Source organism: Tupaia chinensis, unplaced genomic scaffold (assembly GCF_000334495.1).
Source record: "Tupaia chinensis unplaced genomic scaffold, TupChi_1.0 Scaffold145652_1, whole genome shotgun sequence".
Classification (NCBI taxonomy): Eukaryota; Metazoa; Chordata; class Mammalia; order Scandentia; family Tupaiidae; genus Tupaia; species Tupaia belangeri.
The window spans coordinates 1,937,787-1,952,303 of NW_006205509.1; the positions used below are offsets into that span (position 1 = coordinate 1,937,787).

The 14,517-nt window shown below is 55.9% G+C and overlaps 1 protein-coding gene and 1 long non-coding RNA gene across 3 annotated transcripts in view; one reads left to right on the plus strand and one right to left on the minus strand.

The window, feature by feature from the left end:
* The window catches only part of FAIM2 (Fas apoptotic inhibitory molecule 2), a 41,696-nt gene extending 27,280 nt beyond the window's left edge, over positions 1–14,416 (plus strand). Inside the window, exons 9-12 of one of the 2 annotated variants that reach the window (XM_006168190.2) lie at positions 78–165; positions 406–501; positions 2,066–2,119; positions 13,834–14,416. In XM_006168190.2, coding sequence (XP_006168252.1) covers positions 78–165; positions 406–501; positions 2,066–2,119; positions 13,834–13,983 — 388 coding nt within the window. In that variant the 3' untranslated portion in view covers positions 13,984–14,416. The remainder of the gene's footprint in view (positions 1–77; positions 166–405; positions 502–2,065; positions 2,120–13,833) is intronic. The other variant, XM_006168191.3, reaches the window with a different exon arrangement.
* The window catches only part of LOC102487136 (uncharacterized), a 2,882-nt gene continuing 2,348 nt past the window's right edge, over positions 13,984–14,517 (minus strand). The window contains exon 2 of the long non-coding RNA XR_337367.1: positions 13,984–14,493. This is a non-coding gene — a long non-coding RNA (uncharacterized LOC102487136). The remainder of the gene's footprint in view (positions 14,494–14,517) is intronic.

Consider the following 14,517-nt stretch of genomic DNA (forward strand, 5'->3'; position numbering starts at 1 on the left):
GCGCCAGCACCGGGCAGAACGAGGCTGGGGCGACCAGAAGCCCCACCTGGAAGCTGAGCCCCGCCCGGCATCCTCAGTTACTACAACACCACGTCTGTGCTGCTGTGCCTGGGCATCACGGCGCTCGTCTGCCTCTCAGTCACCGTCTTCAGCTTCCAGACCAAGGTCAGCAGCCCTGGGCCTGAGAGGGGAAGGCAGGTGGGGCGGGGGCTCGGAGCTCAGCTCCAGGGCTGGGGAGAGGTGATGGGTCTGGAGAGGCACTCTGCAGGGGGAGGGAGAGGAGGAGGGGGAGGGGAGGAATACAGGCCTCAGCTTCTGGCCAGCACATGGTGGGGGAGGCTAGGAATGTGAGCTGCTCCTTGAGGCCCAAGAGGCCTAGCCGCTGATGCCTTCTTGTCCCCACAGTTTGACTTCACCTCCTGCCAGGGTGTGATCTTCGTGCTGCTCATGACTCTCCTCTTCAGCGGGCTCATCCTCGCCATTCTCCTGCCCTTCCAATACGTGAGTCCCCAGGTCCCCAGCACGCCCCGTGGAGAGGGAGAGGGAGGACTGCTGGCCCAAGGGTGCTTCCCTCCTGTGCCCTCCAGGGACGGCCCAGAGCCAAAACCCCACACAGCCTGCCATCCTGTCCAGCCCTCCTGGCACCTGCCTGGGACATGTTGGCAGCATAAGCAAACAAGGAGGCTTTTCTTGGCAGGCCTGAGCACCTGCCTGGCTCCAGGAGCCACATCCGGCTTCACCTTTCCCATCTTCCCCTGGAGGGGAGTGGTGAGGCTGAGGAGAGGGCACGGAGCATTTAAACCCCAGGCAAAGGAGGAAGCGCTGGGACTCCATGGGTCCCCTAGGCCCAGAGGGGCCTTGAGGAAGGGCCTCCTGGGGCTCCTGGGGGATCCACCAAGTCGGAAGAGGCAGAACCTGGTTGGCCAGGCAGGCAGGAGGTGGGGTGGTGGGGCTTGGGACATACCCCTCCCTCTATATAGAGCATTCGTGGGCTGCCAGCCCCATCTCAGCTCTCTTAGAGGAGCCCAGCCTGCCCTGGGGAACCCCACAGGCCCTGCACAGGCTCTCAGGCCACTGCGTGTGGCAAAGCGGGCATCAGAGGAGGGCCTTGGGGCTTGACTCCTGGGAACCCAGAGTTGCTGGGGTCTCAGTGTACATACCACGCCCCAACCCGTCACCCTGGTCCCCCAGCTATATTTGGTCCACGGTCCCCTTGGCTCTTTTCTGAAGAACTGGGAGTTCCTCACTCCCCCCTCCCCACCCTTATCCTGCCCAGCCCCAGCCCTGGGCATTTGGCTCCCAGACCAGGACATTAGGATCGGTTCTGGCATTTCCTTGGCTTTTCCCAGGATCCTGTTGACTAAGGGAGGGACCGGACCTGGCCTTGGGGCCCTCTGTGTATCTAGGATGGGGGAGGGGGTTACAGGAAGGGGTCCTGGAACTTCAAAGAGCCTTATCAATCCAGGTCAGGCTGATGTGATGGGATGCCTTTGTTTCCAGGAATGTTCTGGGTGAGGGCCTCACAGAGGGCACAGCTAGTGTGGCACCTCTGTGGGGTTTCTGCACACAGAGGGTGGCAGAGGTCAGGAGAGTGCTGTTCCAGCCTTTGCAGCCTCTGCCATGCACGGCTGGCAGACTCCAGACAGCCCCACTATCCCCTTCCACGGACAGTGGGGCTGGCCCCCAAGACTCCCTGACAGAGGGACAGACAGACTCCAAGCTAGGAGAAACTGGTACATGCTGAGAGACCGAGCAGCCTTAAAACAGACCATGCAGGGAAGATGCCTGGCCCCGCCAAAATGACTGGGTGACTCATCCCAGCCTGTGCCTAGCTATGTCGAGGGCAGAAGCACCAGGTTGTCTGGGAGCTCCCTGCCAATCCCACCGTGATCTCTCTCACCCTGGGCTTTCCCATCCACCACGAGCAGCACACCCTGACCCCTGTCCACCTGGGGCTCCTTAGTCCATGCAGGCACTCCATTCTCTGGACAGGGCTCTCCTCTCTGCCCCTCTGCCCACTGCGCCTTCTCACCGTCTCTGAGCCCGTGTTTTGTCTGCCTCGTAGGTGCCCTGGCTCCACGCAGTCTACGCCGTGCTGGGAGCAGGCGTGTTTACATTGGTGAGTGTGGCCGGCTCCCTTGAGGCCCGCCTCTCCCTCTTCTAGTCTTCTCCCCAGGCCCCTCCACCACCCCTGTCTTCCTCACAACCCTCCTTGATGGCCTGTGGAGCACCTGGGGGTTGGCGGGCTCACTGCTACATTCAGGAAATTCTGTCTGGTCTCCAAGACCAACTGGTTCACAGGAGGGGGTAAGGGCAAAGGAAGGTAGCACAATGCAGAATCCACACTGTACACAGAGCAGAGCTGGGAAGCGGGGCCCCTCCCTCCGGGGAGGGTCACACTGCTGTGGGTATGGGAGAGTGGGAGTGCCATGGTCGCATGGGCCCTGTTAGCAGCTGCTCTCTGACAGGTAATCTGGGAAGGCTCACTGGTGGAGGGAGATTGTAAGTAGCCCGTGTGAGAGATACCCTGAGACTGAGCCTGTCCTTTACTGACCTCACAAACTGAGTCTCGATGAGGATGATGGCTGTGATCACTATTAGAGCGAGTATTTCCCAGCAACCTCTCCACGTGCAGTTACTCCTCACTGTAAGCCTGTACACGGGGCTTCTTATTAAAATGAGGAAACCGAGGCTCAGAGATGCCAACCAGCATGCTCAAGGTCACACAGCATCGTAGGAAGTGGTAGAACCAAACTGGAAACCTGGACAGTCTAGCTCCCGAGTCCCACATGGAGGGCGTCTGAGGCTAGATGGGGAGTGGCTGGAAGCAGATGCCCAGGAGACAAGAGGTGACCAGGGACAGACACCTGCCTGGAGCCACCCAACAGGCCTTGTGCTCAGGTGCGCTCCTAGCACCTGAATGTGATCATGCTCCAGGGGCCTTCCAGGTGGGCAGTATTCCTGGCAACATCTTGGAAAGGCCCCACTGCCAGCAGAAGCAGTGGCCAGGCTCTCTTCCCCTCGCTGGAATGTTCAGCTCGATTCAACGGCTAGAGTTCCCAGCCTATTCACAGGTTCCAAAGGCTCATGGGTGACAGGGTGAGGGAGCTGAGGTGGGAAGAAGGATGGGAGTCAGAAGTGAGAGCAGAGGTTTTGTGGGGGTGGTAGGGATCAAGCCAGCAATGGGAGTGCAGTGGGTTCATCCATTCACCCTGTCCACAAGGCGTATCCACATGGTAGGGCTCACGGCCCACGGAGGGCGCAGCGCATCCACACGGTAGTGCTCACAGCCCACGGAGGGCTCAGCGCATCCACACAGTAGGGCTCACGGCCCACGGAGGGCACAGCCATCCACACGGTAGGGCTCACGGCCCACGGAGGGCTCACGCATCCACACGGTAGTGCTCACAGCCCACGGAGGGCTCAGCGCATCCACACAGTAGGGCTCACGGCCCACGGAGGGCACAGCCATCCACACGGTAGGGCTCACGGCCCACGGAGGGCGCAGCGCATCCACACGGTAGTGCTCCCGGGCCACGGAGGGCGCAACGCATCCACATGGTAGGGCTCACGGCCCACGGAGGGCGCAGCGCATCCACACGGTAGTGCTCACGGCCCACGGAGGGCGCAACGCATCCACATGGTAGGGCTCACGGCCCACGGAGGGCGCAGCGCATCCACACGGTAGGGCTCATGGCCCACGGAGGGCGCAGCACATCCACGTGGTAGTGCTCAGTGGAATGAACACATGACCTCCAGGCTCAGAGCATGAGGACTGGAAGGGACCAATGAAGGAGCTAGTGGAACTCCTTGCCCTCTTCTTACAGATGAGAAAACCAAGTTCTGGAATGGTGATTGTTCCAAGGTCTCTTAACAAGATAATGGCTAATCACTTAAGCGTGACCTTGGTCAAGACTAGGGTGCCAACTTCTGCCCGTCTACCTGAGATTTTCCCACTGAAAGCTCCACTTCTTGGGGAGCCCCTAAATCCTGGGCAGACTGGTATGGTGTGTCACCCTAGGGCACTAGCTTCTCTTGGCTCCTGGACTAGTGATCTTCCCACCAGGCAATATGGTCTAAAGAAAAGTTTTGTTTAAAAAGATGAGGTGGGGGCCAGCAGATGGCGTGGAGGTTAAGATGCTGAATCCCACATGCTCAACTCCATGGTTTGATTCCTGGACCTGGAGGCCTGAAAAATATGTCAGGCATGTGTGTGTGCATGTCCAAAGTCCTAAGAGGAGAATGGAGAAGGGATTGCGATGTGGCCATCTCTCCTGGGGATGATTTCTCACTTCCACTCTGTCTCTGTGGCAAAAAAAAAAAAAAAAAAAAAAGGGGTAGGGAGTCAGGCTAGGAGGAAAGAAAGGAGGGCTGCATTTGGGAGAGCGAGCCTGGGCAGTAGCCTCTGAAAGAGGGCAGGATTCGCCAAGGACAGAAGAGGGGTCAAGTCAGTGCTAGTGCAGAGCTGCAGGAGGCCGAGCATCCATGAGTGCCGGGTAATGTACCTGGCTTATTGCAGATCACAGCTAGTGTGTGAGCTGCTCAGGGAGGCTGCACGCACGGGCAAGGCTGGGCAAACAGTAATCCCTTCAATTTGTTTAATAATCCCTTGTGTTATTAGGATAAGAAAAATAATCCCAACCATCTGTTCCACCTTGATGTTTTACAAAGCACTTTCACACCTATTACCTCACCGGATCTCCACCACAATTCAGGGAGGGAGGCAGCGCTGTAAGAATTGCTTTCCGGGGGCCAGCCAGTGGCATGGTGGTTAAGGAGGCTGGCTCCCACATGGCCAACTACACAGTTCAAGTCCTAGACCCAGAGGTTTGAAAGACACACTGAGTGTGTGTGTTTCCAAGCCCAAAGTCCCAAGAAGAGAAGAGATTGTGATGTGACCATGCCCTGGGGAGGGGGTGCTTTCTCCCTTTATCTTTTTCCTATAGCAAATTAAGAATTGCTTTCCACTCTGAGCCCTAGTGTTCAGGAGCTGGCAGAGTTGGGGCAAGGAAAGCATAGATTTAAGCTTAGGACTCAGGGGTCCTGTGTCCGACCCAATGCCATTTCTAGCGTAGCCCTAGAGACAACAACTGTTGGCTTGGAGTTGGGAGAGGCTGGGAGGTCTCCGCAGCAGTGTTCTCTTGTGCCGTCGGTATTGTTCCCTCTACTGGATTATTCCCATCAGCACAGAAGCATGCTCTCATTTCTCCCATCTAAAGACCAAACTGGCCAAACACCCTTGCCCCGCAAAGAAAAACAAACTGTAAAATATTAAAAAGAAGTATATTCTGAGCCAAGTACAAGGACTGACACAGGCATGCAGCCTGAATGAGCATATTTCAGGTAGCCCCAAACATGCTCGCTGAGGGTTTTATAATCCTTGGACAGATTTTAAAGGCAAAACCACCATGGGGAGGGGAGGGAAGGGGAAGGGATTATACCGATTGTTTGGGACAGTTACCCTTGGCTGCCAGGATCAATTACACGGGTGGTGGCAGTCCAAGGCTGGGCAGATGTCCTTGCAGACCCACCTATGTCAGGTCACAGTGGTCTTCGTGCAAGGCTGTGATTTTGGCAGGTTCTTCAGGTAATAGTTCTTGCTATCAGGTATGCCTGTGTGAGAAAACCCCTCTTGCATGGCCCTCCCTGCTTGGCTTAGTCAGGGTTTTAGCATAAGCTGACACAAATGACTCCATTTTGATTCTGAAAACCCTTAGCAACCCACATCCCCCTCTGGCTCCTGCCCCATTTTCTGTTCCCCATATATAGCAGAACTCCTTATGTGAAAATCTGCACTATCTCCAACTCCTCCCTTCTCTCCTCCCAGCCTCTCCTGGCCCTTCTAACAGTGCACTCGTCTGAGTCACCAAGGGCCTCCATGTTGCCAAGTGCAGCGGTCAGATCCCGGCTCTCTTACTGGATCCCACCAACATTCGATACAATTGTCCACCCCTGCCCTCACCCAGAAGCATCTTGGAACCTGGGCAGCCAGGCCACCCCCCTCTCCTGGCCCCCATTGTCGTCCTCTTTCTGCCTTACTCACGAGGGATCTCAGGCAGTCTTGAAGCTTGGAGTGCCACCCTTCATGCTGATTACTGTAAAATGTTCATCTCTTGCCTGGCTCTCTCTCTCGAATTCCAGGCTAGAATTTCAGTTGCCTAGGTAGTGTCCCCACATGTGGAATGCACCTCAAACTTAACATGTACAAAACCGAGTTCCAGCTCTTTCCCCGAATATGTTTCTCTCAGATCTTTCCCCATCTTCCAGTTACGCAGGACAAAAGCCTTGGTGACATCCTCGACTCCTCCCCTGTTCTCACACCCACACGGGGCCCTGCAGCAAATCCTGTGGTCCAACCTCCTATCCAGAATCTGACCCCTTCTCTCCACCTTCATGGCTACTCCCTGGTCTGCATCACCGTCACTCCCACCTGGAATGCTGCAGTGGCCTCCGATAGGCTGTCCTGCCAGCCACTTGATCTGTGCTCAGTGCAGCCGCTGGTGTGAGTAGGTCAGATCATTCCTCTGCTTGGCGGCCAGCAGTCACTCGCTGTGGGCTACGGGCCCTCACCTGCGTCACAGCGCTCCCGCGGCACTCCTCATCCTCCGACCCACTGCACGCTTCGGTTCTGCTGTGCACTGTCGTCTCTCTCTAGCAGAATTTAAGTTCCTTGAGGGACGTTCCTTCTCTGGCTATAGATCCAGCACCCAGAACTGTGTCCGGCACACGGCAGGCATCTGGTCGATGTTTATGGAACCATAGATGTCTGAGAGGAGTGGCCGAGGAGGGGGGCGGGCCCAGCCCCTGGTGTGGTTGTTGAGGCAACTGGATCCCACGTGACTGGCTGAGTGGTTCAAGTCCCAGGCCCAGTGGCTTGAGAAACACTCTGGATGCTTATGCGAGCCTGCCCAGAATCCCAGCAGGAGGGAGAAATAGAGAAGGGATTGCTGAGTGACTATTCCCCATGGGGAACTTTTTCACTTTCCCTCTGTCTCTCTCTGTCTCTCTTCAGCAGCGAACACATGTATCCTCTGGCAAATTAAAAAAAAAAAAAAAAAAAAGGCGAGGCAAAGAGGCAAGAAGGCCGGTGCACAGTTGCATTAGGCGCTGCCCCATCTGCCTTCTGTGAGTCACTGGGAGGAAGAACCGCAGCTAATTACCCCGTTAACCTCTCATTAGGAGATCAGCACACTTCAGGGCCAGGGCTGGGCTGTCTGTGTCTGTGTAAGCTTGGGGAAGGGGAACCCCCTGCTCCAGCCCCTGCCCAGCTTTGTCTGGGTCATGGGAAGGAAGACAGGCCCCTAGGGCCCCAGGTATAGGAGGAAGCTGAGAGCAGCGGCTGGACTCACTTGCCCGCCTTTCACTCCAGGCAGGCAGAGGCCCTCAGAGGCCAGCCCAGAAGAACTAAAATTCCCGTGCCGGTCCATTAACTCCAACTCAGAAACAATTCCGCCATTGCTCAGACCCTGCTCCCAACATGGTCCTGTCCTGTGGGATGTGTGGTGCCCTTAGCTCCAACCCATCCCTATAACTAGCACCCAGTACCCCTGGGCTCCATCTGCCCATCATCCCCCACTGTAACCCTGGGGAATTCAGCACAGCAGGGCACCCCAGCAGTGCAGGAGGCAGGAATCGCAGGCCACACTCAGCATCCCTGCTCTGTTTGCTGCCCCAATGGGGATGTGTATGAAAGGGCCCAAGAGATCCCTCAGAGGAGCCCTCAGACCCCATTGGGACCTTCTTCCCATTCCCATTAGCCTGAGGGTTGTGAAAAGCCAGTGGTTTTCTCTCCTAGAAACCTCAGTGGTCCCCTGAGAGATTCTGCCATCCTGGAGGGCAGGGCCGCTCAGCTGGCCTGGGCTGCTAGTTGGGGGTAGGGAGCCAAGGCTCCCGAGGGCTCTGGTCCAGCCTTGGGGAATAGGCCCCTCCTAGGCCTCACCTACATCTGCCTCGGTGTTCTCAGGAAGCCTGGGGTTTCTGGCCTCACCCCTACCCCATGCCCCTCACTGGATGCCAGAACCCAAATGCCAGTAGAAGTGGGTGAGTCAGCTGAAAGGCACTAACCTCAGAGTGACTGCAGCCTCCTCTCCCCTCTCAAGCCTCTCCCTGGGTACTTTCTGTAGAAACCACGGAAATATGATAGGGAGCACAAGGGCTGCACTGGGCCAGACTGAGGTGATGGGGCAGGGTTGAAGGGCTGAGGCAGGAAATGAAGGAGGGGTGAGACCGTGGGTCTGGCCGACTGGTTGCTAGATACAGCTGAACCTGCACATGGCCGCATCTCAGAGCTGGTCCTCTAGGGAAGCTGAGGTCTTTGAGTTACCAAGTCAGAAAGCCAAATTCCAGAGACCAAGGGAAGAGACTAAGAGAAATTAGGGGATGGGTCCGGTGGGAACAGTGCTGTCCCCTCCCTGTCCAGTCCAGTTTGAGGACCTTGGGAGCCACTGGTCATTAATAGGCATTATCACGGTCATTGCCTTCTGAGGAAGATGCGTGGGAGTCAGGTAGTAGACCGGAGTCTGTGAGAAGAGCTAGGAGGTCACCGCAGGGTCCCCGAGTCAGGGACGAGGTGGCAGGGAGAGTGTGGGACGTCTACACTGGGTCCACAGGGTCTGATGGCCTTGGGGTGAGTGAAGCCTGGGAAGGAAGGTGCTTTGTTGGGGTTCTGGGCCTCCAGTGCTGGCTGTTGACCTCTGGCTATGGGGGAGGGGGTACACACAGCCGTCTGTCCTCAGTCTCTGGGAGGAAAGGAGGTGAGACCATGAGCCCTCAGAGCTGGCAGGGACCTCCCTCAGAGCACTGGGGCCCAGAGAGCAGTCCCAGAAGCAGGCTTAGCACTGACTGCCGCGCTGCACGAGAGCCCCCTTTTCCTGCTCTGGGCCCAGCTTTCTTTCCACTCGCTCTCCCTGCCCATTTCACAGAGGGGAAAATAGAGGTACAGAGAGAGGGTGCAGATTGATTCCTCCCATGGCACGAGGTCCCGGAGAGGCCTTCTCAACATCTGTAAGCCGGAGGCTGCCTTCAGCAGTTACGTCCCTCTAGCCCCAGCAGAGAGCTGTGTCCCCCAGAACATGGCCAGCCTAGGCCAGACTCACAGCATCTGAGGGATGCCCTGTCTCCTCCCTGCTTCTCTAGTGAGGGCCACACCCTCCTTCCTTACAGGTGGGAAAACACTTTGAAAAGTGAAAATGGAGACGCAAATCCGAGGCCGATGTCTGCTTTGTGTTAGAGTTAACTTTATTTCATTCAGAGTTTAGGTTTTTTGGCCTCAGTGATTTACATGAGCGAGAAGGGTCCAAGAAGGTCCTTCTCTGCTCTGTCACCCACTCTCTGCCACAGGACAGCCCAACACCTCCCTGAGGCCTCCCCCGAACCGTCTGGAAGTGGGGTGGATTCATATATCATTTTTAAAACTATCTGAAATAATGTAGCTACAGTAAATGTCATTTTGACGGTGCCCGCCCTGTCTTCCCCGGTGGTAACCACTGCGGTCAGCTCTCCCTCCCGGCACTGCCTACCTGTAGTTAATAGTTAATAGATATTTGCTAAATGGGCTCCCATGACAGATTTGGTTTTGTGGGATCGTGTGATAGGGATTTTTTTTTTTTTTTTGCAGTTTGTGTTTTTCTGATAAAAGCATGCTTCAGAGAAGTGTCCTCTTCAGTCCCACTGCCAGTGTGTTTAACCGTCCCCCTCCTGGCAGAGCCTGAGTCCTTCCCAGCGGCTCACTGGTCAGGCTGTGGTGTGCACGCTCCGCCTGGCATTTCTGTGGGATGGGCACCGTCCGCGTGATGCTTGTTCTGCTGCTTCAACACATTGCAGAAGCCGCTGTTTGTATTCAAGGCCTGCCTATTGGTGGCTCTGAGCTGGTCTGTCCATGCACGTCTCTCCTAGAGTCCCTCAGTCTCACCTCTGGGGTCACATTCAGGTGGGACAACAAGGGTCCCGGACACAGCAGAGGCAGGCCCAGCGTGAGGTCAGGATTCCTGGCCAGGCCCAGCCTGCAGTTCCTCTGCCCTCTGCGTGTGCCCCTCCCTCCCTGCAAGCACCCTCTGCCCAAAGTAGGAAGCAGGTGCTCGAGATAAGCGGACGGCAGCCAGTTGCTCACCGCTCTGAGTCTTCTCTGCTTGTATGTAAAATAGTGATAGAGCCAGGCGGGGGTGTAGCAGTAACAACCCAGCCCATAGGGGCAGGTCCTGGGTTCGCGTCCCGGATCTTTGCTGAGCACACCAGGTGCACGCATACTCCAGGCTGGCTGGAGCTGGGTGTGGGTTGCTGTGTGACGACCATGTTAGGGGTGCTGTCTCTTTTTCTCTGTCTGGGAGAGTGAGATGAGATGAAGTAGTAAGGGGATTCAAAAAGTTCCTGGAAAAATGAAGTGGAATTACAAGTTTATTTCGGTGCAAAGTTTTGAAAGAAACCCATCTGTAGTTTTCTCATGATACACATTTTCCAGGAGCTTGCGGAAGATCCCAGTACGCGCTCAGCCTGTGAGGGGGCCATTCAGATGTTCGCTCCCAGGGTCCCAGTCCCACTGTTGCTACTAGCTCAAGTCCTCACTGTCCTTTAAAGCGTTAACCAAGATCTTAGCTGCCAGTAAGATCCTATCTGTTCTCAACACTTTCCGTCACCCACAGAGAGAGCAGAGAGCGGTGGAGTACTTTCCCCTGTGACGCATGAATGCTCGGGCTCGGTACAGAATTGCTGATCGTGTCTTTTGCTCGTGTTGACTATCAGTTCTTTTTCTTCTTCTTCCTTATTTTTCTTTTGAGTTTTGCATTTTTGTTTTGTTTCGTTTTTGGTTTTGTTTTGCTGTAGGGCAATGTGCTCACTGGAGAGAAAGAGACAGAGAGCAAGAAATCACTCCCCCGGAGGGATGGCCACACCGCAATCCCTTCTCCTTTATTCTTCTCTTGGGATTTTGGGCACACACACACACATGACTGGCATGAGTTTCAAGTCACCAGATCTAGGACTTGAACTACAGTCAACCATGTGGGAGTCCAGCGCCGAAACCACTACGCCACCGGCTGGCCCCTTGACTGTCAATTCTGTGAGGACATGTTCTCTGCAACATAGCAGGTGCTCAGTAGATTCTGTGAGGAGTAAATGGATGCAAAGCCTTCAGTGGAGGCATAGGCATGAGGTTGCAGTGATGGGTAATGTGGGGCAGTGGGGTTGAAATTCGGGCAAGCTATCCCAGATAAACACCGCCTAGATAAGCATCCATGGCCATCGGCCAAGGGCAGGGGCAGAAACCATTTCATTCCTCTTCTCTCCAAGAGAAAGCCAGCTGGCTGCTCTAGAAAGCCTCCGGGTGGGTGCTCCTTGGAGGGGCCACCCCAGACCTGGTCCAAGCCTTCTAGTTGAGAGATTCAATTTCATTAGCTCACCCAGGGGTGACCAGAGTCTGGGAAATCAACCAAGGAAGCTGATTGATAAGCCAGATCGGCAGTTTATTAACTTAGGCTGGCAGCCGTGACTGCTAAGCGGCCCGTAGCATTTGAGCCGGCCCCTCTGCTGCTCGTTCTTTCTGCAGAAGGAATTTACTTGGGAGTCCAAGTCAAACACAGGAGCAGAACGGAATGGAGTGAGATGATGCTAAAGATGAGGAATAGTTGATGTGACACCCGCCATCATGTGTTTACCCTCAAAAACCACGCCACGGTGCCGTTTTGTAGACGAGGACACCGAGCTCAAGTGGGTGCCTCAGCTACTGAGGGGTGGAGCCAGGACTTGAACCCAGGCGCCCTGCCCTCAGTGCTGTGAGCCCAGGAGCTTGTGCAGGGCCCCCCAGCCCAGGCTGTGGCTCCCCGTTTTCCTTCTGTTCAGGACACGCAGCATCCCCCAGGACCACTTCTGCCTCCTGTGTCTCATCAGCAGTAAATACACGTTCTCAGGAGGCACCTCTCCTTCTGCAGACAATAACAATAAACCGACATTAATAGCTCCTATTCATTAGGCGCTTTCCATGTGTCAGGCACCATGCCAGGCGCCTCGTACACATCATCTCACCCTCATGACAACCCCAGAGGGATGCTCTCATCTCCTGTTTACAGATAGGGACTCCCAGGCTCAGAGAGATTAAGTACCTTCCTCAGGGTCCCATAGCTGCGAGTGGTGAGTGAAGACCAGACTGCAAATCATTCTGACCTCCTGTGCTCAGAGTCGACGCCCCCACTTCTCTCCCGTGGAGAATGACCTGTCTCAGTGTGCCACATGCTGGGGGTGCTCCGTCTGGCCCTCTTGTCCCTGATGCGTAGGAACATTGGCACTGAGGCAGGGATTCTCCCAGGATTCCGTGGGGCCACGCCTCAAGCAGCTCTCAAGCGTCTGGGTCCTGGGAGTCAAGGAACTGGGGGCTGCGGTGAAGGAGAGGGAACTGGGCCAGTGCTCCCTACAAGCACAGCCCAGGCCCGTTGCTCCCCCCTGCTAAATCCCTGCCCCTTCCTCCCATGTGCCTTGGGCCTCCAGGACTCCTCTAGGTCTTCTCGGCTAGCAAAGTCCTATTCATCCTTCAAGCCCCAGGTGAAATGTCACCTCTCCTGAGACACCTGCTTCCTGCCCAGTCAGTGGCTCCCTCCCCTACAGCTCTAATTAAAGCATTTGCTGAGCTTTCTTTAACTGCCTCTAAGTGTCCCCCCATAAGCCATGAGCTTCCCAAGGCAGGCCTGGCTTGGTATTCTCATTTTCTCTTCAGTTCTCAGAGAGTCCCCGGCCCACACTGCTGTGGCCCCACATGTACCAATTGTGTCACGCATTTCAGAGGATCCTGGGAACACAAGTCATCCACACACAAGTGATGGCTGCACTGGGCAGAGCCCAGAAAACAAGAATGGGGATCCATTTAAAGAGGTCCCATCCCGTGTGCACGAGGGTTCCTAACCTTAGAGACACTAGTGGATTCTCACCTCTAAAGGGCACCAGGTCGCCACATTGCACAGCTGCTGGGCCTCTGCTTCCTCAGCCTGGAGAGGAGAACTGGTGGAGGCCATGGGGGTGGAGGCAGTGGGAGTGACGGCAGGGGGAGGCTGGGAGGGGGCGGCAGGCAGCAGGGGGGCTGTCTCTGAGGGAAACTGTTCACAGCACATTAGGCTGAGAAGGGGCCCCGGGCAGCCTGTTTGCTGGGAGGAAACATGCGTTAACCTCAGTGCAGCCCATATAGCAGAATGTGTGGGCGCTCTGGAGCTAGCCCGCTCAGGTTCAAATCCTGGCTATGTTACTTCCCAGCTGTGTGACTCAGACAAATATTTAATACTTCTGGACCTCGTCCTCTTCCAGGATTAATAAAACTCCCAGTTAGGACGAAATGGCTATGTCTGTAAAGTACCTGAGCACTCTGTCCTGCCAGCTCCTGCCTGACGCATTCCTTTATTCTCCAAGAGCAGGGCCCTGCAGGAATGGCAGGAAGACTAGCCCTCTGCTCAAAGATCTCCTCCATCAGGCCTTCCTGGACTGCCCCTCGTACTCAGCTAGGTCACACTACTTATCAGTCTCCCCACCCTCTCCACTGCAGGGCGCTTTCTCTTTCATTACACTCGTTATACTAAACATTACTTCCCACGAGATTGCGATCCATGAGGATAGGAATCATGCCTGTCCTGTTCGCTGCTGTATCTCTGTACCTGACACACAGTAGGTGCTCACTAAAGGTGTCGGATAGAACCAGGGATGAAAGTTGTTGGGAAAGTTCCGGATGCCGAGCTGTCACAGAAGGGTCACTGAGCAGCCTGGCAGGCAAGGGTAATAAACCCAGGGTGGGCCTGGGTGGGACAGCAGGGCCACACTGGCCAGGGACTCACGGGACCTCTGCCTCTCTCTCTCTCCCCGCAGTTCCTGGCATTTGACACCCAGTTGCTGATGGGTAGCCGAAGACACTCGCTGAGCCCCGAGGAGTATATTTTTGGAGCCCTCAACATTTACCTAGATATCATCTATATCTTCACCTTCTTCCTGCAGCTTTTTGGCACCAACCGGGAATGAGGAGCCCTCCCCACCCCCACCTCCCTCCAGAGAATGCTTCCTTCTTGGTCCTCCGACCCTCCCCGTGCTCCCGCAAGACCAGATATAAAACTAGCCGCCAGCCCGGCCTGTGGCCACCCTCTCACTGCCTGGGCCAGCCCCGCCCTCACCCTCTGCAGCTTGTACATATGCCACCGGGACCCTGCGGACGGAGGCCACCTCATCTCCTGTGCCACCCCCTCCCAGTCACATCGTCCACCCTGAGACAGCCAAGGCTGATGGCTCCTCCAGTTTGAGAACTCAAAGGACGAGTGGGAGGGGCCCGGCAGGATTTCAGATGCCCTCGCCCTCACAAGTTTCCTCCCAGGGCTGCCACAGCCCAGTGACCTTGGGACACGCTGTCCTGTGTCCGTCCACCCCTTCCCCTCGCTCTCTTCCAGGTCAGGCATGAACACTTTGTAAGGCCTGGCACTGCTCTGCGGATAGGGGAGGCAGGCTCACAGGACGGCTGTCCCAGGCAGCCTGTCTCACCTTGGAAGCAGCGGCCTTTGTCCG